We start from the raw sequence: 24486 nt of genomic DNA on the forward strand, positions 1-24486 counted from the left end.
ATAACCAATGAGTTATACCACATGACAAGCTAAATAATTAAAGGTAAGTGTGAGGTTCTATTTACGTCAATAAATGACTGTCCTCAGAGTAGAATTTAAAAATAGGTTCTTCATAAGCAGGAAGTTTTACGCAGCTCATCAGATTTGTACCCTGTTTTTAAGATTGATGTATTCCACTAAGCATAATAGTTTCTAATTACAGCCAGTTTAGTTGCAAAAGAAGATTACATTCATTTTTATGTCTGTGTAGCATTCCAGAGTACAGATATACCATGGTCATCGGGGTTGATTCTGTGCATTATCTATTGTGCTTCAATAAACACTGTACCCTTGTTTATACTCTTCTGGAGACTATGGTTTCCTGTGTTTCTTTGTTGAATATTATGGTTAGCAGTACATTCAATCTGTGCGTATGGAGAAGACTGCAAAAATTGTGTTAAAAGGCCACAGGAAAAGAAGAGAAATTGAGGGAGGGAAAGAAAATGGGATGTGTGGTTATCTTAGAATTGTACCTATGAAATACATGAAATATACACTCTACATGAATAAAAATAATTTGAAAATAAAAGAGGCCTATCCTCTAGCTTAGTGCTTTCCCGGGGGATGTCTACATCTCTGAGTGGAAGTGGGTTATTTGACAAAGTGCTGGTGGTATTGACACCATCTCCCAACTGCTTTCTGCTGCACAAACCCCAGTAAGAATGACAGATCCCGTCTGCCTCCTGTTCTCCTTTTATTAAGTGAGCAGACACTTGATTCTTGACTGCTGTAGGATTATACATTCCTATGCATTCTGTTCCATGATGTTTCTCCTGATACTTTTATATCAGAATTACTCAGAGTAGATAGACATGAGAACTACTTGGATTGTATGGCCCAGACATTTTAATTGAGCAGGCCCAAGACTGGACCTGAAATCTGGTTTCTCCTAAAGCCCAAAGATTTAGCCTTCAGTTCAGTCTGGTTTATCACTCCCAACTCTGACATGGTGATATGTGTGTATAGACTAAGTACCACCAAAGCAGGCAGCTTTGGTGATAATATGATATTTGAAATAAAAGTGTAAGAAAGAAATAATGGCAATTAGAAAAACAATAAAGATGAGCAATAGTCATCACCAAGAAATTATAAAGGAGTTATTTGACTCATAACTCTTATTTTACAAATTACTTCTAGGAAAAGCTTCTAGTGATCTCCCCATATTAGTGATAAATTAGTTGTATTAACCAGTTTCTCATTCTTTTACCTTTTTCTGCCATCCTTTATCATCATTTATCTACCATCTAATGATAAATTATCTACCATCCCATTACTTAAGCAACAGATTCTTTCTTTCACCCAATTTTCTTTTCCTCTCCACTTTTTTCCATGTCAAGCTTCCCAATTTTCTTTTTAAAATTATTTCTTTTCAAAAGTAAAAGAGAATGAAAAGGAAAAAGTATCAAAAAGCAAGGTCTAACACATTTTAGAAAATGCTTTGTATATTTTCCAGTGATTCATATTATATTTTCTTTATTCATCTAATGATGGACATCTTGTTTCATTCCACAGTTTGACACTATGATCAGTACTGCTTTAAGCATGTTGAATGTATTTTGTACAGTGGCTTTATGTCTTGATATATACTTAGTAGTGGGGTTGCCATAAAAAATGAATTCCTGCTATTTGTAGCAAAATGAGTGGAGTTGGAGGGCAGCAACAGAAAGGGAAGTACTGCATCTTCTCCCTTTTATGTGGAAGTTAAACACAAACAAACCCCAAATTCTATTAAACAAAAGCTGATTAACAGAGGCTGGGGGAATGGCAGAAACAAAAGTTTGGATTAGAAAAAGGGACGGCAGTGTGGCCTAGCGGCTGAAGTCCTCGCCTTGAACCCACCCGGGATCCCATATGGGCGCCGGTTCTAGTCCCGGCAGCTCCACTTCCCATCCAGCTCCCTGCTTGTGGCCTGGGAAGGCAATCGAGGACGGCCCAATGCCTTGGGACCCTGCACCCACGTGGGAGACCCAGAAGAAGTTCCTGGATCCTGGCTTCGGATCGGCATAGCATTGGCCGTTGCGCTCACTTGGGGAGTGAATCATGGGATGGAAGATCTTCCTCTCTGTCTCTCCTCCTCTCTGTATATCTGACTTTCCAATAAATAAATAAATCTAAAAAAAAAATGAAAAATAGAGAAAGTTGGATATAGTACATTAACTGTGACAAACACAAGAACATGAGACATTGATAATAAGGAAAGCAGAGTATGGAGTATGATAGGAATTCTTTGCACTACATCAGTTTTTTGTTTTGTGAATTTAAAACGACTTTGAAAAAAAAAGTCTTAAAAACACTTTGGCTAACCCAAGGAGTGCTGTGCAAAGAATGTCAGTGCCATCCCCACACTGAAACTTCAAGAATGTAGAGATGTTGGTCAAGAACCCAAATAAGAAAAATAAAAACATGCTATGTTATTTTGACCTTAGTTGATATTTGTTTTAAAGATAATGTAGAAAGTCAGATATAAATGACAGACTTTTATGAGCTTGATGGTGGCATAAACTGAATATGAAATTCTTTGAAAACATAGTTGCTAAATTAAGCAGTTCTTGCATAGAATACTCACTGTAGGGGAGGGGAGACATTGTGGTGCAGTTAGTCAAGCCACTGCCTGCAACACCCTCATCCACTACAAGCAAGTGCTGGGTTGGGTACTAGCTGCCCAGCTTCCAATCCAGTTCCCTGCTAACATGCCTTGAAATGCAGGGGCAGATGGCCCAAGTGCTTTGACCTCGGCCACTCCCATGGAAGAACCGGATGAAATTCTTGGCTCCCAGCTTCTCCATGGCTTTATTCTGATCCTTGCAGCCATTTGTGGTATGAATCAAGATGGAAGACCCCACTCCCCCTCTGCCTCTCTCTCTCTCCTTGTAACTTTTTTCAAATAAACAAAAGCATAAAGAATATTCATTATGCAGACTGTATTCTCAACAGATCTTTGAGGCATTGTTTGTGCTGTTGCAGGCTTGAGTAGTGAGCCTGATTTGTCTGCAGAGACCTTTGTCAAAATGTGTGAAAATGTCATTTTAGTCAGCTGCAATAACTGTATTAATGAATTGCTGAAACTATCCATGGTTTCTTTTCTGCGGTTACTGTGTAGGTTTCTAAAGCTGTAATTTAGCATTTAATTTCTGCATATGTATTACATGGGAGAGAACCCAGAAACTAGTATTTGTTAATAGGATAGTTTTTGAGCCTGTAGTAATTTGAGAGAAATGTTAGACTATTCTAAGGCAGTTGGTATCAGTCCCGACATTTTGATAGGTGTAGGGACAACATAGCATGCATTAGTTATCTTTCCAAAGGAAATGTTATTTTCATTGAGATAACAATTGGCTTTCAAATAATATTTGAGGAGTAAAGTGAAAGAGGGATCTTGCATCTTCTAGTTTATTCACCACTTGTCTGAGCAGCTGGGAATGGGTGAGACCAAAGTTTTGAGGTGGGAACTCCATACTGGTGTGCATGGGACCAGGCTCTTTGGCCATTTTCCACTTCCTTCTCAGGCTTTTAGTAGGATCAGGCTTTTAGTCTGGATCGGAAGCAGAGCAGCCAAGACTCACTCGAATGCTCTGGAATAGGATACCTACCAACTTCCAACTTAGCTTAAGATTCTTTCTGGAGGTTGGTATCTGTAGGCTCAAATTTATACAGATATAAGGTTTGGACTCAGGATTTATATTCTATACCCACATCCTCCTTCCAATACATGTTAACAATCGCCAAGTTGGCTTTCTGGTTTTAACACTTGTACATGTAGGCCCAATGGTAAAATAGACCTGCTAGGTCAGAAGAAATCTGGCTCTGAAGATGCCTAGTGTTTCTCCCAAACAAGGAGTTGGGTGGAGTGCTGTGTAAAGTTTCCCTCAAGATAGAGCATGAAGACCTATTTTGAGTTCATTCTCTGGGCTTCCCTGGAGTCGGTCAGCCATGCAACATACCCTATCATCGTAGCAGTTAGGGTCGGCATCTTCGGCACAGCAGTCTTCTGTCAAGGAGACAACCTGCTTCACCAGCTGAGTGACCTGCTCAAATGTCCCAGAGGGGAATTTCCTGCTGTACAGGATTAGTGACCTGAGATAAAGAATAAGTCAATGTATTAGAAAGGGTGTGTTTTTTCACATATTGCTACATACCACATACTAAAACATTGGGCTGTTAGAGTCAACATTGTTGTATAGCAGGTAAATTGCTGTCATGTGTCGCCAACATCCTGTATAGACACACATTCACGTCTCGGATGTTCCATTTTGGATCCAGCTCTCTATGTCAAACGATAGAAGATGGCCCACATGCTTACACTCCTGTCCCCACATGGGAGCTCCTGACCCCTGGTGTTGGCCTGGTTCAACCCTGGCCATTGCAGCTGTCTGGAGAGGAAAGCAACCCGTGGGAGATCTCTCTGCCTCTCCTTCTCACTGTGTAACTCTGGCTTTCAAACACATTAAAAAAAAATGAAGTCTCTTCAAATATTTTAAGTGGGATGTATCTACATTTACTGATTTTAATTTAACTAATGAAAAGAACATGAGGTTAAATTTTTCTAAAACACTTGTTTTTGTCCCAGACCCATTTATCTCAAAGCAGTACCGATTGGACTGGACAGTTTCATCAGCCCAGGCTGATGTTACGTTCTCAAGCCTGTTCCTATGAGTCTATTTTCTGGATTTCAGGGCCTTTGTTTGCCAGAGTTGTAGGAGGTGCTATTGCATTTTAATTTACTTTAGATAATTGTGTTTACCAATTTTGTTCTATCTCCTTTGAAATCTTAGTGGTGACAGGTTGTCTGACCACAGCAACCATGTTGATCTGGATTCTCTGGCCGTCCCCCTTTTGACCTCTCTGCCCCGTTGATGCTGGGGTGTGATCTGAATCCCAGAAGGGAACAGCTTGTTCCTCCATGCTGAATGCCAGTGATCACGTCGGACGTTGTTGGGGTGGTGTGACCAGAGTGTGGATGTGGCACACTTACAGAGATCTGAAGTCGTCTTTGCCCAGAGCAGCGAGTTCCTTGCAGACTTTATCCTTTTCATAATCTCGGCCTAGGAACCAGAAATAGAAGCACTGTCTCTCTTTGATCGGAATGACCAGTAACTGAAATCTACATGCACAGAGTGATTTTCCATGTCGTCTATGGCAAAAGTAACATTTTCTCAAAACCCAAATAGGATTTTGAGGTGATTTTTAAGCTGTTTTCCCATAACTACCATTTTATGATCAGCTATTGTATTTCTGTGGTTGTGAGGAAGAAAACAAAGAGTGAGCTGATACTGAAAATATGTGTCAATGCTGTAAAGCCCGTGAGTCCGGGCCTGAGGATGTGTCTGCCTCTATCACAGCGCTGGTGTGGAAAGTTGCTGCCTTTCCATCTGCCTTTTCCACCATGTTTTCTCTCATTTTCTTCTTCTTTTCTTTGGTGACAGTTTCCCACAAGACTTAACAATTTTTTTTTTGAAAAAGCCCTACTCAAATAGTAAGTTTTCCAATCCGATGTGAGGGGCAAGCTTCCCTAACACCGTGCTTAAAGATGGTGAGTTCTGAGGACATTGTCACTCAGCTGTAAGGTTTGTGAAAATGACCAGCGGTTCGGCTGAGGAAGAGATGGGAACTCGCTGAAACATTATTTGGATTGAAAAGCTTGTCAGTGCGATGAGTCTGGGGAGTTGTGTGAGAGGCGTCTGGGAAGCCAATCAGACACCTTAGTGGATAACCCTCAGAGTCTCCGAGCAATAGACAAATGTTTGGTTCAGGCCAGTGAAATCAGAAAGGGCAGAATGAGAGAGAGGGCTGCGGGTGGGCGGCCATGGTGTGATCTGTCAAGTTCATTGGCGGGGTGCTGTCTTAAATGCTGCTTGTTTTCCAAGGGACACCTGGAGAGCAGTGTGTTGATAGTAGAGGGGGGATCTCTGTATGGAGGTGGGTGTTCTGAAAAATCAGAGACCCAGGGTGCTCTAAAAGTGCCATCTAAAGGTGAGAGATCTGTAAGGATGATAAAAGAGGGCTCCCAAAGAAGCTACCAGCACACATGTCTGCTTTGAAGATGTCAGCATGGGGAGTTAAAATGGCTCACCATGCAGCCTACTCAATGGGCTTTCCCTGTTGCTGTCTCTCCAGCTAGCTCCTCCTTTCCCTGTGTTGGCCCTGAAGGAGCTAGAAGCAGCCTGAAGAGTGTGGGAGGGATGAGACTAGATCAGACGGGGGTGGAGATGAGGAGTGGGAGCGAGGTCTGTGTGTGTGCTAACCTGAGTTGTTGAATGCTGAATACAATCAAATCTCATAACTGAAACAAAGGACAAGAGAACTTTTTTTTTGATAATTGAGACTGATCCCCAAATCAAGAAAAAATGTAGTTTGAATCCACTCTGAAATAGATAATACCTGCAGGAAGAGATGAGTTATATTCCACTGACAGACACCTGTTCTGTTAACATCCTGATTTCATCAGAGTGGATATATAGAAGTCACTCTTAACCTTTCCTGCTTTACTGTTTATGAATCTAAGTTCATGAAATTTCCCAATACATTTAATTATGTCTTCTAAGAATATATGGGAAATATACAAATAGCCTTGTCCCTGTTCTAGGTGGTTTTACTACTAATTTATTTTCCTGGCTAAAACATTGGGAAAATCAGCTCAGATGGTGTGATGGCGATTGTTGTCCTGGATTTAAGCTCAAAAATGTCTATTTCTCTAGCTATTACAATTTTGTGGAAGACTGAAGAGACACAAGCCCTGGCGGAAATTTTTATTTTAGGGTTTGGAGATGGTGGTATGGGACTTTTTATCTCTGTTTTTGTTCTCTCTTTTTAAAAGGATACTTTTTGGATGTTCATTTAGTCACAAAAATTGCCTGTAAAGAAATGCATTGTACTTTTCATGAGGACAATCCAGAATGTATTTTTGAGGTGAGAAAAGACAATTGAGGGACAACAAAATCCTTTTTAAATGATTTTTAACACATAGTCAAAAACTGTACCTATTTATAGGATATTATGTTTCAAGATGTACAGACTTTTTAATCAAATCAAGAAATACCTACTTATTGATTTATTGAGAAAATATTTAACAATTTTTAATTTAAAATATACAGTATCTTTAAGCATGGTAATCCTATTGTGTTATAGAACACGGGGACTTTTCTTTAACTGTAACAATACCACCTTATCTTTTCCCCTTTATTCCTTAGTCTCTACTCTCCTAGCCTTTGATAACCAGCGTTTTGGTCTCTATTTCCACGAAATTAATTGTCTTACTCAAGACAATGCGACACTGTTTGTATTCAGAATATTTCACTTAACATAAGGATCATCAGTTTCATCCAAGTTGTTGTTGATGATAAATTTTTATCATTTTGTGGCTAAATAGTATTCCATTGTTTGTGCCACATTTTCTGTATTCGTTCATCTGATGTTTAGGTTGATCCCATGTCCTCCTGTAAATCGTGAATGGGACTGCAGTTGTCTTTTGACAGACTGATTGCATTTCTTGTGGCTATAAACCTGGTAGTGGGGTGGCTGGACCCCAAATTTCTAGTTGTTGTTTTTTGAGAAATGTGTGTACTATTTTTCACAGTGGTTGTACTGATGTATGCTCCTAGCAATAATGTAGAATGTTTTTCTTTTCCCACCTCCTTGCCAGCTGTTGCCTTTTGTTTGTTTGATAATATCCAGTGCAACTAGAGTTGGGTCAGATCCCAGTTTAGTTTTTACCTGCATTTCACTGATAAGTAGTGATGTGAAGTGTTTTTCCATGAACCTGTTGGTCACTTGTATGTCTTACTTCGATACATGTTTGACAATAGCATTCCCATCCTGGGGTTTCTGAGAAGGACCCAACTAAAATACAACAGAATCACATGGAAGAAGAAAAAAACCCACATGCTCAGATTGGGTCTTATCCTGCAATCTTGGACAATGTGATAGGGTTAATGAAGCTAATGATCTGTGCAGTACAAAATGTATTGTGCAATGAACCTATTATGTCTGTCAACCTTCACATTCATGTGCATGTTTGAAGTCTACTGATTGTTTCATAAGGTTGAATGTTGTCAGGATCAGTGGGTAAAAGGCAGGCAGAAATCTCCCTGTTAATCATTGATGCTGGCAATCAGAACACAGAAGACAAGAACTGGGATTCGAATTGTCCTCACTTAGAAAAGAGCTGCACCTTTGGATTGTCAGTGTAACTGTTCATTGGTGTTTTAAACATGGAGCTAGGAAAAGATCTGGTAGTTATAAAGCAGTGGATTTTATTGTAATAAACAGTTATTGTTGAAATGATAATCTTTGAAGAGTTCATTTGTTTTATCACAAAATAGTCAAATGTATTAACTAATATATATTAAAGGTTCTTGAATTTAAAACAAGAACATTTCTTCCTAATCTTTACTATTGCTTCTCAAGAATTATGTTATTCCCTCCTAGTAATAATATCCTATTTTTCTCCAAAGCTTACTGAGCTTTAAAACAGAGTTCTAACAAAATATCTTCCCTTTTAAACAGTATGAGATAACTCTGATTAATAAACTCTTCATTGTAGCTGAAGAGATCATTTTTAGTACTTTATTTTGAATGCTCAGTAATAGTGCGGTAATATAGATGAACAATTGCAAGGCATATTTTATTTCTGGACTTCAGATTTCTCTGATAAAAGAAAGATAGCACTACTTTATCACCATGATTTTGACAGTATATGTGCATGTGAAGGTGGCATAATAAAGCATTGAGATGATTCCTTACAAAGCAGCTTCAATTAAATCAGTAAAATGTGTTTGCTCAAGTTCTTTGGCTGGATGTACTGCCTTGGTTAGAATGCATGTTGAAGAGATAAAAACGGCAAATTAAATGATTGGTATAATTGTTACGGTGGCTTGGGGCCATTTTTGCTAGAATGTTCAAGCTTGAGAAAGAGAATAAAAGATGGATGCTCAAAGGGGAAGCATAGAAAATAAAGGGGTGGCGCAGAACAAAAAATGCTAAGAATAAATTGGTCTTATAAAAGTAACTTGTAGAGCCTGGTGCGACACCCTGGTGGCTGGATCCTCACCTTGCACATACTGGGATCCCATATGGGCATCGTTTTGTTTCTCAACTGCTCCAGTTCCCATATAGCTTCCTGCTTGTGGCCTGGGAAAGAGTGGGGGATGGCCCAAGGCCTAGGACTCTGCACCTGTGTGGGAGCCAGGAGCTCCTGGCTCCTAGCTTCAGATTAGCTTGACTCCTGCCATTGCGGATACTTGAGAAGTGAACCAGTGGATGGAAGATATTTCCATTTGTATCTTCTTCTCTATGAAAATATGCTTTTCAAAAAAAAAATTTGTAGAGGAGGCTATTGTGCCATGATTTTTTAGTTGAACTATCCATAATGTAGTTCTGGTTTAAAAAGTGAAGATAATTTAGCCATTTGCGGATAGAGAAGACATGTAGCTTACAACACTAAGCATGTATGTTAATCATTTATCATCTTGCAAAAAAAAATTTAGTTTGCAATGTGATTTTTGCAAATTAATTCCTCATTCCATAAAATAAATACAATTTTGTTAATAGTAATTGAACCTGCTCTGATGGAAACAGTTAAGTCACATGTGAGCTGAATTGTAAATTACATACTCTTTCATGTGTAATTTGGGTAGAAAGAGGGTGATTTGGACTTTGATATGGCACCAGTAGATATTGACAATGTTGGGAATTGTGGTGTAATTATTTTCACATCAAATAATCCTTTAGTACCTAATGTTTACGAATTTCATGAACAGTTTCTTATTTTTCAAAATAGTGTGACTCATTTAATTTCTGTTATGAAACATTCTGTTAAGTCCTGTCTAATTCTGAACTCTTAATCAAATGCAATCCACTTGTGAAAATCTTTGCACAACAGATAGTGTTCAAAACTTCCTTTGTGTCAAGACTTGGATTCATATTGGACCTGAATTGAAATACAGCTGGAGACCAAAATACACTTTTTCCCTTCATAGAATTTTCATTCTTCACAGGAGAGTCAATGAACTTACAGCCTTGGTTTAAAGTCTCCCAATAAGGATATTTTGGAACTCAATTTTTTTCCCTAGATTAGTGGTTGATGTATCATGGGTGATGAACAGACCTTGGATAACATTGACTTGACAGGATGCTAGAAGCTATCTCAAGTTGCTATATTTCTGCAGTGCTTTGGGAAACAGCCTTTAAGAGCCCTGATGGGCTCTGCCTCTTAACTGCTCTCGCTGAGCTTTATTTCAAATTTGGAAAGTTAGAAAACCAGTGAAAACAGTGGACCATAGTAGGCCCGTCAGTTAGCTGCTCAGACACTGCAGAAGCAGAGAAAAGTGGTCTATGCATCCTCAGGCAAGTGGTGGCACCTGCTCTGGGTCATTTGCCCAAGTTCCAAAGGAGGCATTTTCCTCCACGCATCTCTCCCCGTTTATCTCTCCTTTCCTAGGCTGCCTACTGTCTCCCCTGCTGTCATTGTCACAGGGGTAAAAGCAGAGAAGGAAGTTTGCTCTGCCACCTTTGGAAGGTCTTAGGTGCTACGGCTTGTTTCTTAATTTAGAAATTTTGAACACAACAGTACCACAGTAATAATCATGGCAATAATGACATTATAGTGCCAAAAGGTTGATAGAACCTAGTGTAAATATTTGACCCTTCAAACCCTCTAAAAATCCTGTGAGGTTTGTAGTTAGATGCTATTGGGCATCTCTTCGAATGCCTCATTTCTGTCTAAAAAATAATTTTTGTGGAAAACTGACTTCTATTAAAAAAACCAATAATTAACAGAGTTTTGCTTGTAATACATAAAATCACTCTTTTGGAAGCTAGTGCCATTCTGCATATTGAAGGATTAATGACTATCCAAAGACTTAGTCTATGAGTTGCATTCTTGAAAATAGTTAATTCTTACTCATCAAAACAAAGATGAGATGATTGGCTGCCGAGCTCACTCAAGTTTTTGGTTTCAGTAGGTGCAAGGAACTGAGGAATAACAAGAGTTTGCTGCTTGATATTACAAAGGAGTCAAGAGTTATGCCCACTTTCAGCAAGGTTATCTGTTTTCTTTGCAACCTCTCAAGACAAATTACGCCCAACTTTTAAGGTTCTGAGTGCCTGACACATAGATGATGAAATCTAATGAGTATCATTCAGTGTGGGTGGCAAAGTCATAACCCATTCTCCTCAAATGGTCACTTCAGTTCATGACACTGTTACAGAAAACTTCAGAAATCATCAACTCAAAAATGGAGTAGGGACTTGCATGCAATGCTTGATCCTATAAGACTACCAGGAGGAAACAAAACTACACAACACAATATGCAAATGGAAAGGGCTCGGACTACAAGCGTCTACCTGGCAAAGAGAAGAAGTATCAAGGTGCTTACAGACCATGCACCTGATGGGTAGTTATTCTTCTAAATATGGAAGAATCTGTATGAAAGCAAGCAAATGCTGATGCAAATAACCCAAACAAGTATTTCTCAGATGAAGACTTAATAAGCTGACAGATCTTTTTGAAAAAATAATTCAGTTTCACTAGTTCTAAGGGATGTTCAAAGTTCAAAACAGAATAACTACCACTTCATACCTGTTGACTGGCTACTAGCGAAAAAATAAGAGATAACATGTTACACATTCCAAGTAACTTACAGAATAAATTTCAGATGTTTCAGCACAAAAAGTAAGCAAAACCTTAATTTGCTCATCCCACGCGTTGTGTGTCTGCACCAAACTGTCAAACTGTCCCTACCAAATGCATGAAACTGTGAATTATCAGTTTAAAATAATACATTAAAAATCATTGGAAAATGTTGGACATAGATGAATTTTTTTCAGCCTTTCCTACACACATAGCAATGGAAACTAAACTTGTAAGTCCAAAAACTGAAAGCCAATCATGTAACCAAATTGAAAGGGTGTATTTACGTCAGTATAGACGCCCTACTACTTAGGTGATTTTGTCAATTAGCCGTCTGGACCACTTAAGTATATTTATAACCAAATGTATTACCAGAAATGGCTTTATCTTACTTAGGAAATTTTTTCATTTTCAAAGATTGATGGTTCTTTATTTTAATCATAGAATCTAAATTTATAGTATTAAGGTCAAAGCAATTATACAATAATTATTACACTGATAGAGTAGCAAGACTTTATTTCCTGAGTGGAATATAATTTTCTAGTTTTTTCCTAAATTCTAGTAAGAACTTGAAGGTTCATAATTAGACAGTTGTAAGAAATATAATTTAAGTAGGATATTTAATATGTATGAAGTAGTCATTCTATTTAATAATAAGCTCTGTGGTTTATGTATCTTTAAGTGGTTTGATAGCTACTTATCCTGTTGAGGCTAAAAAGAGCTTTTTAAAAATATAAATTAATAATGAGCATTGCCAGTTTCAAAGAGGTAGAAAATAAAATGGTATATACATTCTCTCTACATATATTTAATAAAATGGATATATATATATATGGATCATATATGACATTGGGTATTGATTTCTAGCTGCTGGACAAGACTGTGGCGTAAGAGTTTAACTCTGCCTGCGATATCAGCTTCCCATTTATTTAGCCATTGGTTTGGGTCCTGGTGTTTCCACTTCCCATCCAGTTCTCTCATGATGTGTTTGGAAAGCAATGAAGTATGATCCAAGTGTTTGGGTCCTTGCACCCATGTGGGAGACTTGGAGGAATTTAGGACCCTGGCTTCGGAGTGGCCCAGCTCTGGCCATTGCAGCCATTTGTAGAGTGAACCAGCAGATGAAGACATTTGTCTCTCATGTTATCTTTCTAACCCTGTTTTTCAAATAAAAAATATTTTTAGCTGTCACTGAATATAATTTCTTGGTTACATTTACTAAGAAAATTCCATTACAATGGAATTGTAACATCAACAATTCAACTTAACAGCAATAGTGCAACTGTTTTGTTTTTAAAAATCCAGTGTGGGGACTGGTGTGACTTACCAGGTTAATCCTCTTCCTACAATGCCAGCATCCCATGTGGGCACTGGTTCAAGTCCTAGCTGCTGTACTTTCTGATACAGTTCCCTGCTTGTGACTTGGGAAAGCAGAGGAAAATGCTTCAAGTCTTTGAGACCCTGTACCTGGATGAAAAGTTGGAAGTTCTAACGCCTGGCTTCAGAACAGCTCAGCTCTGACCACTGCAGTCATTTGTGGAATGAAACAGCAGATGGAAAAGCACTCTCTCTCTCTGCTTTCCAAATGAACAAAAATAAAATATTTAAAAGGTAAATAGTTAATATTTTAAAATAATCCATATGTATCATTTATGAATAACATAAATGGCTGTTAATAAACTATTTCCGAATTTAACATAAACTGACATTTTTTTTTGTTAGGTAGTATTAAGTCTGAAACATACCAAATATCTACAATATCTATAACTGGGATAATTTATATCCTAGCCAAATGCAGAAAGTGTAAAGCTGTATCTCAAAAGAGGTAATTACAATTCAGCTTCTCTTGTTTATTGCCATGCAAAAACTTGGGCCCCTCCACACACGAGCATTTTCTCATGCTTACAGAAAGGCTAGAATCGGAACATTTTGAAATGTTGGAAGCCAAGTCAAACTTGGAGATGGTTTCCTAGGTCCAACTGTGAGATCCTTCTCCACCCCAAAAATCATATTGGCAAGTACCATGCTGACATGTTTTGGTGCAGAGACCCTGGGCACCCAAGTGATGGGCCAGTTGCTGTTTGTGTTTCCCCTAGGTTTCTCATTTGTAAAAGGTAGATTGGGTCTCATAGGATTGTTATAATGATTAAATGAGTTAATATGTGCACAATGCTTGGGGCAGTGCTCCTGCTGCCTGCATAGGAGCAATCTACTACCTGTCAGTGTTATTACTGTTGCAGGCTGAAGCCAGTTTGTGATGACAGTGAAACATGTGCATCAGACGTCTTCCTGGGCTATTACCAGCAGTAAGGCATCTTGCAAACTCTAAAATGCATGCACTTTTATATATAAAAGGACAACTTAGAGTTGCAATTAAGGAAGAATAATTTCAGATGTAAGATCAATTGTATATTCTTTAAGAGGCAATTTTATAAAACATTAATCCGTGTAAAAACAGTCATTTTCTGCCTAACATATAGTGTCTTAGTCACAGCTGAGGCTGTCAGCACATTTGGCAAGGTTCTTCTTCCAAGTCTTGTTCTTACATGGCCTTCCTTGGTGGATGGCAAAAGAGAGGTCTCTCACATCCCTGTTTTACAAAAGACACTAATTCCATGGGATCAGCTTCACCTTCCTCTCTCCCTTTGATAAACGCAACAGGCTCTCGGGCCCAGCGCGGTGGTGCAAGTGGTTAAGGTCCTCACCTTGCACGCCCGGGATCACATATGGGCGCCGGTTCTATCCCGGCAGCCCCGCTTCCCTTCCAGCTCCCTCCCTGTGGCCCGGGAAAGCAGTCGAGGATGGCCCAAGGCTTTGGGATCCTGCACCCGCGTGGGAGACCCAGAAGAGGCTCCTGGCTTCGGATCAGCATAACATCGGCAGCTGCGTTCACTTGGGGAGTGAATCATCGGACGGAAGATCTTCCTCTCTGTCTGTCCTCTCTGTATATCCGCCTTTCCAATAAAAAAATAATAAAAGTAAATCTTACCAAAAAAAAAAAATGCAACAGGCTCTCAAACGCCTCACCTTCAAGCACCATCACCAAATACCATAGTTAGGGTTCCCCAGGTAATTACTGGGAGGACCCAGTTAGTTCATAGCACATGGGAAATGCTTAGTGAATGTTCATCATGACTTTTGTAGTAAAATAAGGTCAGGAAGCATTAGAAATTGTGGTATTTGCTTTAGTTCTTAGGTGGTAAAATAATCTGTTTATTTCTGATCAGAGGAATATGAGAGCTATGGAGAAGAGACAACTCAAGGAAGTGGGAACTGGACTGATATCCCACCTGGTCGTCTCTTGCCCAGCCGTCCTAATAGACAATGGCAGGTTCAAGCTCAGCCATGCCTTGCCTGGGTGCTCTTTGCTCTTGGAAGTCCCAGTGAGCAGCAGTATCAAGTAGCACACTGGATTAGTCTTTTATTTATTTTTTTTTCTGCTTCAGCTTATTACCACACATGTAAGGGTTTAATGTGAAAAGGAAGGCCATAATATAAGAAGTTCATGGGGCCCAGCGCGGTGGCGCAGTGGTTAAGGTCCTCGCCTTGAACGCCCGGGATCCCATGTGGGCGCCGGTTCTAATCGGCAGCTGCGTCCACTTGGGGAGTGAATCATCGGACGGAAGATCTTCCTCTCTGTCTCTCCTCTCTGTATATCCGCCTTTACAATAAAAATAAAATAAATCTTAAAAAAAAAAGAAGTTCATGAAGCAAACATTACCAAATACCTGTTCACACATGATTTTTTTTGCACCCAAATGAGCTGATCACCCACTTTCCTTTTTGTGCCAAATCGCTTCAATGCTTAGAGCTTCTGTTGGCTCCTCCAACACAGCTGTGGGCAGGGTGTAGTGTGTAGGGGCTCCAGGGGAGTTTATTTGCATGAATACTGCAGCTTGTAGAGATAGTTCAAGGCCTACTTCTATCTTCAAGACCTGGAACTTTGCAATTGGCAGTGTGTTTTTTCTTTCTCTGGTCTGGTCTGAGTCGCCTCTGTTCCCCTTGTGCACTTCTCAGGACTCTCCGGACTCAGAATTACTTTGTCTTCATATAGGTGATCTTGCATCATCATTTTAAGGTCACCCTGTTAGCAGCATTTATTGAAACTGTGACTTTAATTCCTCTTTGTGATGATCAAACCTCAGCGAATCACAGCCTCCAGCACTAGGATGCAGATGTTAGTGTGGAGAGATCTGTTTGCCAGGTAGCTGCTGATGCTGAAGCCTAAAGTCACATTAACAATGCGGGACTCAACAGAGGCCAGTGTGGAGATGCATTTTTATCAGCCTGGCTTCTGGAAAGCCCACTTACCAGCTGTTCAGGCTCAATCCCGTCATTTCAATAATTTCACAATAATGACATTGATTTCTGTGTAATTCATTTTATGAATAAATGCATCAGATTATTAAAATATATATATTTTTAATGATTTCAAATGGAGAGAGAGCTTCCATATGCTGGTTCAGTCTTCAGTGCCTGCAGAAACCACGGATGGGCGTGGCCAAAGCCAGGAGCCAGGAAGTCCATCAAAGCCTCCAACATGGGTGGCAGGGACTCAGATAATCAAACCATCCCCTGTTGCAATAACAGGACCCAGAAAACTCCAGGCCTTCTCGTCTAACAGTCACAGGATGAAACATTAGCCTAATCTGACTATCCTATGTCAGCTGCTGCTGCTTTTGAATAATATGAACTGACTGCCTGCAGTTTTGGGAGGTTGGCAGTTGGTACTGTAGGCAGGAGACATGCAAGCAGGTCAGGTTAAGCAGAAGGTGAGGAGATGTAGGACTTGAGCTGGACTGGACGAGCAAGGCTTGAGAACTAGATCTGCTTATCAGGTGAAGGTTAGGGTCAACTTGAACAGGTTCTTGCAGAAGCTTCCATGGAAAGCAGCTCTGAACAAGGCTAAGTGTATGCAACGTGAAAGTGACTGGACATAGAGAATAAAAATAAGAGTTAAGGTTCAAAGGATTGAGTAAATGGTTCCCATAGGTTAGTGCTAGGAAAAATAAATGGAGAGTTTAGAAGCTAGAGCCAGCTTGGCGGAAAGATGAAGAGCCAGAGCTTGGGCCCATGATGGATGAGACTGGCCAACAGCATTCATTTCACAAAGTGTCTGTGATTGGCTACTTCTCTTTCTCACACTTGGTTTGGTGGAAGAGGGTATCTCATGCGAGACAGCTGAGAGCATTGTCTTTGGAACCCAGCTACTTTATGTAAATTCTGGTTTTGTTAATTCCTAGCTCAGACACCCCAGGTAATATACTCATCTCTTTTTCCTCAGTTTCTTCATCTGTAGAATGGAGAGAATAACAGTACCAAGCTTATGTTGGTAAGAATGAAATAAATTTATCTAAAAGACTCATATACGTTCTGAAATACTATAATTTAAAAATAGCTAAAATAACAATGAAAAACATAGTTTATTCCCTCCAGACTATAGACTGTGTGTCCTTGATATATAGTTTTCCTTTGATACTCAAAAGTACCTCATAACATCAGTAGTTGGGTCCAGTGTGGTCGCCTAGTGGCTAAAGTCCTCGCTCTGCACACACAGGGATCCCATATGAGTGTTGGTTAGTATCCCTGCTGCTTCACTTCTCACCTAGCTCCCTGCTGTGGTCTGGGAAAGCAGTGGAGGATGGCCCAAAGCCTTGGGACCCTGCCTCCAAGTGGAGACCCAGAAGAGGCTCCTGTCTCTTGGTTTTATATGGGCTCAATTCTGGTCGTTGTAGCTACTTGGGGAGTGAATGAGCAGACAGAAGATCTCTCTCTCCTCTGTGAAACTTGCTTTTCCAATAAAAATAAAAATTTTTAACAAGGATTAATAGTCATTCTAACTTCTGTGATATTACACAAAACATTTACTAAACATTGACTACCTGCCAAGCAATGTTATAAAACTAGGAATTATAGGAGGTAGTAAAAAACAAACTCCTCCATTCTATGCAATCTAACTTCCATGTTCAGGAAAACCCTATCTAAGTTAGTAAATGCTAAGGAGAAATGGAGTCGGGTAGAGAGTAATGAAATGGTAGATATATCTGAAGTCAGTTTCTCAGGGACGCCCTCTCTAACTAAAGTTTGGTGGAAACACCTGATGGGGATGAGGAAAATATCTGCATGGGAAATCCATGCAATCAGTGTTTCAGCAAGAGGGAAGAATCGGTGTAAAGTCCCATGGCACAAAAGATGTAGAATATGGAAGAGTGTGGGGGCCAGTGCAGCTGCCACAGGGCAGGGGAGAGAATGGGGAGGCGGGAGAGATCGAAGCAAGACAGAACGGAGAAGGTAGGTGACCACAGTATCCATTTCCTTCAGGGATTTCTCAATGTAATCCTCGCATAAACCTGGAGCCTTTGCAAGTCATGTACACACGTGCCTATCTCAGACACAGGTAACAGTGATTACACACATGGCATTGCTCTTTGTAGCAGTGGGATGCAGCGCCACTGTGAATTTCTGAGAAGCTAACTCGTCATGATGAAGTTAGTTCCTTCCCTATTGGCTTAGGGAAAATGGAGGAGAAACAGAGCTTGCCTGCCATCCCAAAGGTGACTTCACCTTGTTTTTGCAGTTTGATGCCACGTTTAGTAAAAATACACATGCTGAGAACAAAATGCTTAAAGTGGAAGAGGAAAATATTTATCTTAAATGCCCTGTTTTTGTCAAGAAGTGTAAAATTGCAGTGTTTTAGCTCCTGCTGGCATTGTTACTTGAATAATTGTGTGCCTGTATCAGGGCCTTGGATGCTTTTGGGAGGGGTGGAGGAGAGGGAGATGGAAAGATACTTTGCACATTAAAGCTGAATCCATCTCAGTCACAGGAAAAAAAAAGTCTTGGGGAGACAAAAGCAAATGCTGCAGTTTTACCTCCCTCAGTGCAGCCAAAGTGGCATTGTCTTCTAGCACCATAGAGGCTTAGCAAACTTGGTAAGCTCCTTTTTTTGCAGCATATATGAATGAAATGCTGTTTTCGTGGGAGAAAACCTGCCCAATAGGAGTTTATGTTCAAGTTGAGCTGCAGCAGTATCCACTTTAGACCGAAAGTTTAAAAAAACAGCTCTGTGGGTATAGGCATTTGGGCAAAGATTTTCTCAAGATATTTGGGAAAGTCTAAATTGAGTAGCATTTATTTTCTGTAGGACATCTCAGAACATTCAGGACAACCAAGACATTGATGGTGAACACATCAAAAAATAATATATGGCTAATTTTTGATATGTTTAGTCACACACGGAAACTTTCTTCCAAACTTTCTTCAAAACTCATCTCGAGCTACCAGTTCTCAAATAGAATAAGCAGACATAACTGTTAGCCAAGCCAATTTCCGCCCTCCAAGCTTATGCTAAACCTAAGAGTCCCTGAACTCTTTTAATCTATGTATTTTGTAACTTCTTCCTGGAATAGTACATACCTAGCTTTTAGGCAAATCACTGCCTTGTTCTTTGGGTCATGCTCATGTATCAGAGGACAGGAATTTGACTAATTATGACTGCCTGTCTTGAATCTTAGACATATATTGTATACCAATATGTTTTGTGTGTCTGATCTATTTCACCTGTGTAATTGAAGTATGTTCAGACTGTTACGGGATCTGACTTATGGTTTTTAGAGTTTCATCAGGATCCAAGAACTACTAAGGATGTTGAAATAGAGCTTCCAGAACACTGTTGTTTTCCAAAGGACACTGATGGTTTGAGGTGAAGCCAAAGCATGCTAAGTCAGCAAGACCAGATGGTGACTCATGTCCCAGTTCATGGCTTCCATACGTAACTTGGTTATGTATCCATCACGGAGAATAACCTGATCTGAACCTACTGCAGTAGGATTTTTCACCATCATATTTGCGTATTTGAGGAAAATCTTGGGAGAGGATTACACTAGCAGGATTTCTTAGAATTTGATCCACTCAGACGTCTTATAGGAGATTGCCACATAACGATTCACAATTTACTTAGGTGTCTATAACTAAAGGAATTTTTAATAGCAGTCACATAAAAATAAGTTTAAGAAAAAAAAAACAGATATAAAAGAGTAAGAAATAGTCAGGAATCAGATTGTTCATGTCATTTAACCAATAATCATTCCTGTGTTATACATTTTATTCCAGCAGTTAGATGAAAAAATTCTAATGAGTGACTTTGGTAAGGCTATAACTGATAGCATTAAATAAAAACTTTAATTTCAAGAAGAATAAATGTAGATTCTGTGATAAACATCAAATAGTCAGCTATCAGAGTCAATTGGAAACTGATTTTGTAAAGTTCCTAAGATACAGAATTCATAAAATGGAATATTTCTTATGTCTCAGTTTTCACACTTTGCCCAGGGTTGGGCTGGTGGTCAGGCTGCCACGTCGAGCTTCCACGTCAGAGTGCACAGCAGAAGGCGTCCCTGCTCTGCTCTCCTCCAGCTTCCTGCTGCTCCAAGACAAGCAGCACGTGACAGAGTGAATAACTGGGTCCCTGCCGTCTGTGTGGGATAACTGGGCAAATTCCCAGCTATTAGATACTGCCTCATCCAGCCATTGGTTTCATGGACATTTCTGGAATAAACCTAGCAGATAGGAGATCCATGTATATGTGAGTGTCTACCTTTTATGTAAAAAAATTATTTCAAAAATTACCCAAAGTGGATGATACCAGTTGAAGAATAATTGCAAAAAAGAAAAGATGATTTTTTATAATGGGGTTGTGTTGTATAGCTATAGAACATTATTTTGTGAGTTGGAGTACTTCAAAACTGTAATTCATTTTTTAAATACTACATGCACTATATTCCTTCTAAGGGACCAAGGAATTCTATTGACTTCCTGCATCACTGATGTTGTGTATTATGCTCTCAAAGTCAGCAAATACTGGAGCTAGGAAATACGACCTAGTGATAGATGACAGTTTCTATTTGTATTTTACTGTAATACTGAAATTTCTACTTTTAATTAATTTTCTACTTGATTACTAAAAATGCAGGGAAGGATGGTTCATGAATCATGTCATTTTGTTTCATTCTTTTTGTAAGATTCTTTTTCTATTCTTGTTCATCACATATGGCATCATCGAATTTAGATTGTCTCTTAGGTTCCTTCTCTCCCCAACATGAAACATGCTTCTTGTTCTTCAATAAATATTTTTAAACTTATAAAATGACAAAATTAAAATTAGGAAAAAGTCTTGTGAGTGATCACGAGAAAGTCTTACCTCTCTCCAGAGCATGCCCGTATGCTAAGGCAAGCAGGAGAACCAAGATCTTCATTGTTCTGAGACTGGTCCTTCGGCAGTTTTCTCTCCTGTGGGTTACTGTGTACAAGATAGCCCAGAACAACTGGTTCCCCTTGCCTGAGATTCCTAGTTTTGAACTAATCAATCATTAATCTCTACAAAGCAGCAAGGTTTAGTTATCCTTGTTTCGGGAGAGAAAACAGAATCATTGTTCAAAGCAAATAGAAACCCTTCGGGGATTGTGGTGGAAAATCTAGGAGATTTTAATTATTAACTTGGGGAAACTGAAAAAATAGAGTCAAGGTGCTCGTGTATGGATTATTTCCCTCTACTGTTTTTCATTAGAGTTGACTGAGTCACAAAAATGCAAGGGACGTGTTTCCTTCTCGGAGTTGTGTCTGTCTGGGGTTTTCTCTAACCTTCTAACTTACAAAACAGAGGGATTATATGACATGAAGGTTATATTTGCAAATATCTTCACCCGTGCCCCCAAATCTTCCACTAGTTTAAAGGCTCTTCTAATAATATTTTATGATGAATATATTTTATGATTCTATAACTTGAGCACTAACAGTATTGAAGGGCAAGGAGGCGCTGTGACTTACCCAGGAGACCAAGATGGTGCTCATTCCTGGTTTTCCTAGGAATTCTGTTTAGGAAATAGGCAGGTACAGGTTGGGTAAGGAGACTCTGAAGTCAAATTCCTACTGAGCTGCCATTGTTCTAGAATATGTTATCTTTCTGAACAGCATTTTCCTTATAAGTAAAGTGATGATAGCACTGAGTATTTCTGTTGTAAGATTTCTGTGAGATTAATTAGGCAATTCATGTGTAGCAGAATATAATAAAATGCCCTGACATATGCGTTCATATTTCGTACTGTTCTTTACCTTTCCCTGACTGGATCTCTGAATTTATAATATTGCAGAGGGTTACTGTAATTAATGGTGTATAGAACTCAGCAGGGAAATTTTGAGGCCAGTCTGTGTCCTGGATCTCACAGAGAAGCTAAGTCAAATTCCAGGGATGAACTAAATGGACACACTCCACCAAAATTTTAAGCAAACACACCATGCAGTTACATTTTTTGTTAGATATTGAAAATGCTTGAGAGTTAGGTTTAGAAAATAGAATCCACCTTGCTGGATAAAAGGACAAATGAATAAGATCAAAGCAAAAATACCTCTGGAATCCAATGGAAATTGATATGCAGAGCGGGTTAAAGGATACTGTGCACAAACATCCCTGGAAATAGACTGGGAAGATGGCTTTTCTGTTTAAGGATTAACTGCATCTTCTTCAGATATCAGGTTACTGCAGACCTCAAATCTTAATATTTCTTCCCTTTCCTTTTAGCTCAACCCCCTAGTTGAATTTGCAAATTATTTCAAGACGTGTTTCGGTTTTAGTGTGAATTATTTGGAAATGAAAAATATCTTTGATTGCCACAAGTTAAGACATGAACAAAAAGTCCCAGCATTCAGGAAGAACTATTATAAACACATTAGTATTAATACTATGGTTTCCATTTGTATGTAAGTTGTGTGTGTGTGTGTGTGTGTGTGTGTGTGTGTCCACAGCATTCCTTCATTTTCTGGTGATTATTTCATTTGTAGAAGCGTTTGGTTATTCTTTGTGAATTTTCCTATAACATTTAGGTTTAGTTGTTCTTATTATTTTTCTGGATTTATCTTTGCTTTTGCAATAGCACCACTTTTTGTTTAATGATAAACTGTGTTGCAAGAGTTGCGACATCTTGTTTGGGTGTTCTCTTGAGAAATCTCTGCCCAACCTGCCGAAATGCAGTCTTCCTCTACCTGGAAATGACTGCTGATCTATCAGTAGCTTGTATTTAAGCCACTCCTCAGATAACAGGTATCATATGTAAAAGTCATCATTTAATATTGAAGTTTCAGAGGATATATATATATATATATATGATATATGACATATGACATATGTATCTAATGTTGAGTGCCTAATGTAATTCTGAAACCAGGAAAAACAATCATAACTGCCTTCAATGATGAGCCTCAGAGGGATGAAAGTAGACACTCAGAGGGCAAATCAAGCTTTTGAAAAAGTCTGTTAGAGCACCAGCCCAGCAATTCAGAAATTGACTACAGATAAGTGTTTAATAAGCATTGTTCAGTAAATATCAAAGCAGCAAAATCTTCTGGAAGTTATTTTACCTAGAGAGAGCTGAACTGGAATAGCTTCTCTCTTCTTGTTGCATGTTGCCATGGGCCAGGACTGTCCGTAACCAGGACCAGTTCTGAGCAATACTGAGACACCAACCAAATCCACTGCAGGTTGATTTCTCCATGATGTTTCTTGTCTTTTAGAAACTCTTGGATTTTACAGTCTTTACCAAAGAGTATCGCTCACATTTTATTTTCTCTAAAGGCTGCTTAAAATCCCTTTGGCAGAAATGATTTCATTTGTCATTGCTTTATCTTATAGATTATCTTTGCACTATGGAATGTACTATTAAAATACATTGTGAGAGTCTTTCCTTGATAAATGATCTAATTAAGTGGAAGTGAGTTGCTTAAAGTAATGCCCTTGAAGTTGACACACAGAGAAGAACAGAGCACAGTATAAGCTTCCAAATATTCTTGTCGTAGCCCTTTCAATATTTTTCAATTCCATCAGATAGTCTGAGAGCCTACCATATGTCTCATTTTACTTCCGTTTCTTCAAGCCTATCTGACACCTGGAATGAAACCACTGTAACACATTTTTAAAATCACTTTGCCCCTGTTTCTATCACTGTCTACAAGGGGTTACTGTGTCATTACTTCCCCACTTTATACCCTTCAGGCCAATTCCTGTGTGTGTGGTTCATGGATTCATCTTACCTATGTCTAAATGGGAAATCTTCATTTTGTATGTTAAAATTCAGTACTTTAGTACTTAAAGTTCAAGGAATTTCTGATTCAGGTGTTCAATTTTAAGAAAATCTCTGTTTATTCCCTGTTAGAAAGTTAATTTCTGAATTGTTGCTTCAAATGTGATGACCTTAGATAAGAAACTAATGCATAATCAGTAAAGACAGACAAATTTACCAGAGTAAGTTTACTTGAATATAAAGGTCTACAGTAGAGTGTAAACATTGCTTTAGACTTTACAAATCACTTTCTTATTCCACAATAATTTCATGAGCTCCACATGGCATGTTTGTATAGAGAACATAATTTTACATGTAAGGAAGCAGAAATTTGTAGTATTCTAATGGCATTTGATAGGTCACTGGAATTGTGGCATAAGCCTGACTCCAAGGCCATCACATTTCCCATTGACTGGTTTGTCTAGATTGAAACCCATCATAACCATCCAACAGAGCTGAAGGCTTTCTCCCTGCTGAAGTAGGCAGTCTCCTAGCAAAGGAGAACAGTAAATCAGCATGGACTTCGGTCTCAGACAAAGGTCTCTATGGAAGCCCCACTTCTAATGTTGATTATATATAAAATGGGTTTAGCAATAGCAGGTTACTGGAGTAATCTGCTTGACTCTCAGTGCAAATATGAATATTCAATTCAAGAATACAAATGCAGATTCTGTTCCAGGATATGTAATTTTTAAGCTATGTATCATTCCT

At 39.1% G+C, this 24486-nt stretch overlaps 1 protein-coding gene across 1 annotated transcript in view; it reads right to left on the reverse strand.

Annotated features, from left to right (window-relative positions):
- The window catches only part of GC (GC vitamin D binding protein), a 39383-nt gene extending 18294 nt beyond the window's left edge, over positions 1–21089 (reverse strand). Inside the window, exons 1-3 of the mRNA XM_040966944.1 lie at positions 20865–21089; positions 5012–5081; positions 3981–4113 (exon numbers count right to left, since the gene is read on the reverse strand). Coding sequence (XP_040822878.1) covers positions 3981–4113; positions 5012–5081; positions 20865–20919 — 258 coding nt within the window. The 5' untranslated portion in view covers positions 20920–21089. The remainder of the gene's footprint in view (positions 1–3980; positions 4114–5011; positions 5082–20864) is intronic.
- Positions 21090–24486: the final 3397 nt, after the last annotated feature.

This window comes from Ochotona curzoniae, unplaced genomic scaffold, assembly GCF_017591425.1.
Source record: "Ochotona curzoniae isolate NIBS_2020 unplaced genomic scaffold, NIBS_Ocur_1.0 scaffold_4506, whole genome shotgun sequence".
Taxonomy (NCBI): Eukaryota; Metazoa; Chordata; class Mammalia; order Lagomorpha; family Ochotonidae; genus Ochotona; species Ochotona curzoniae.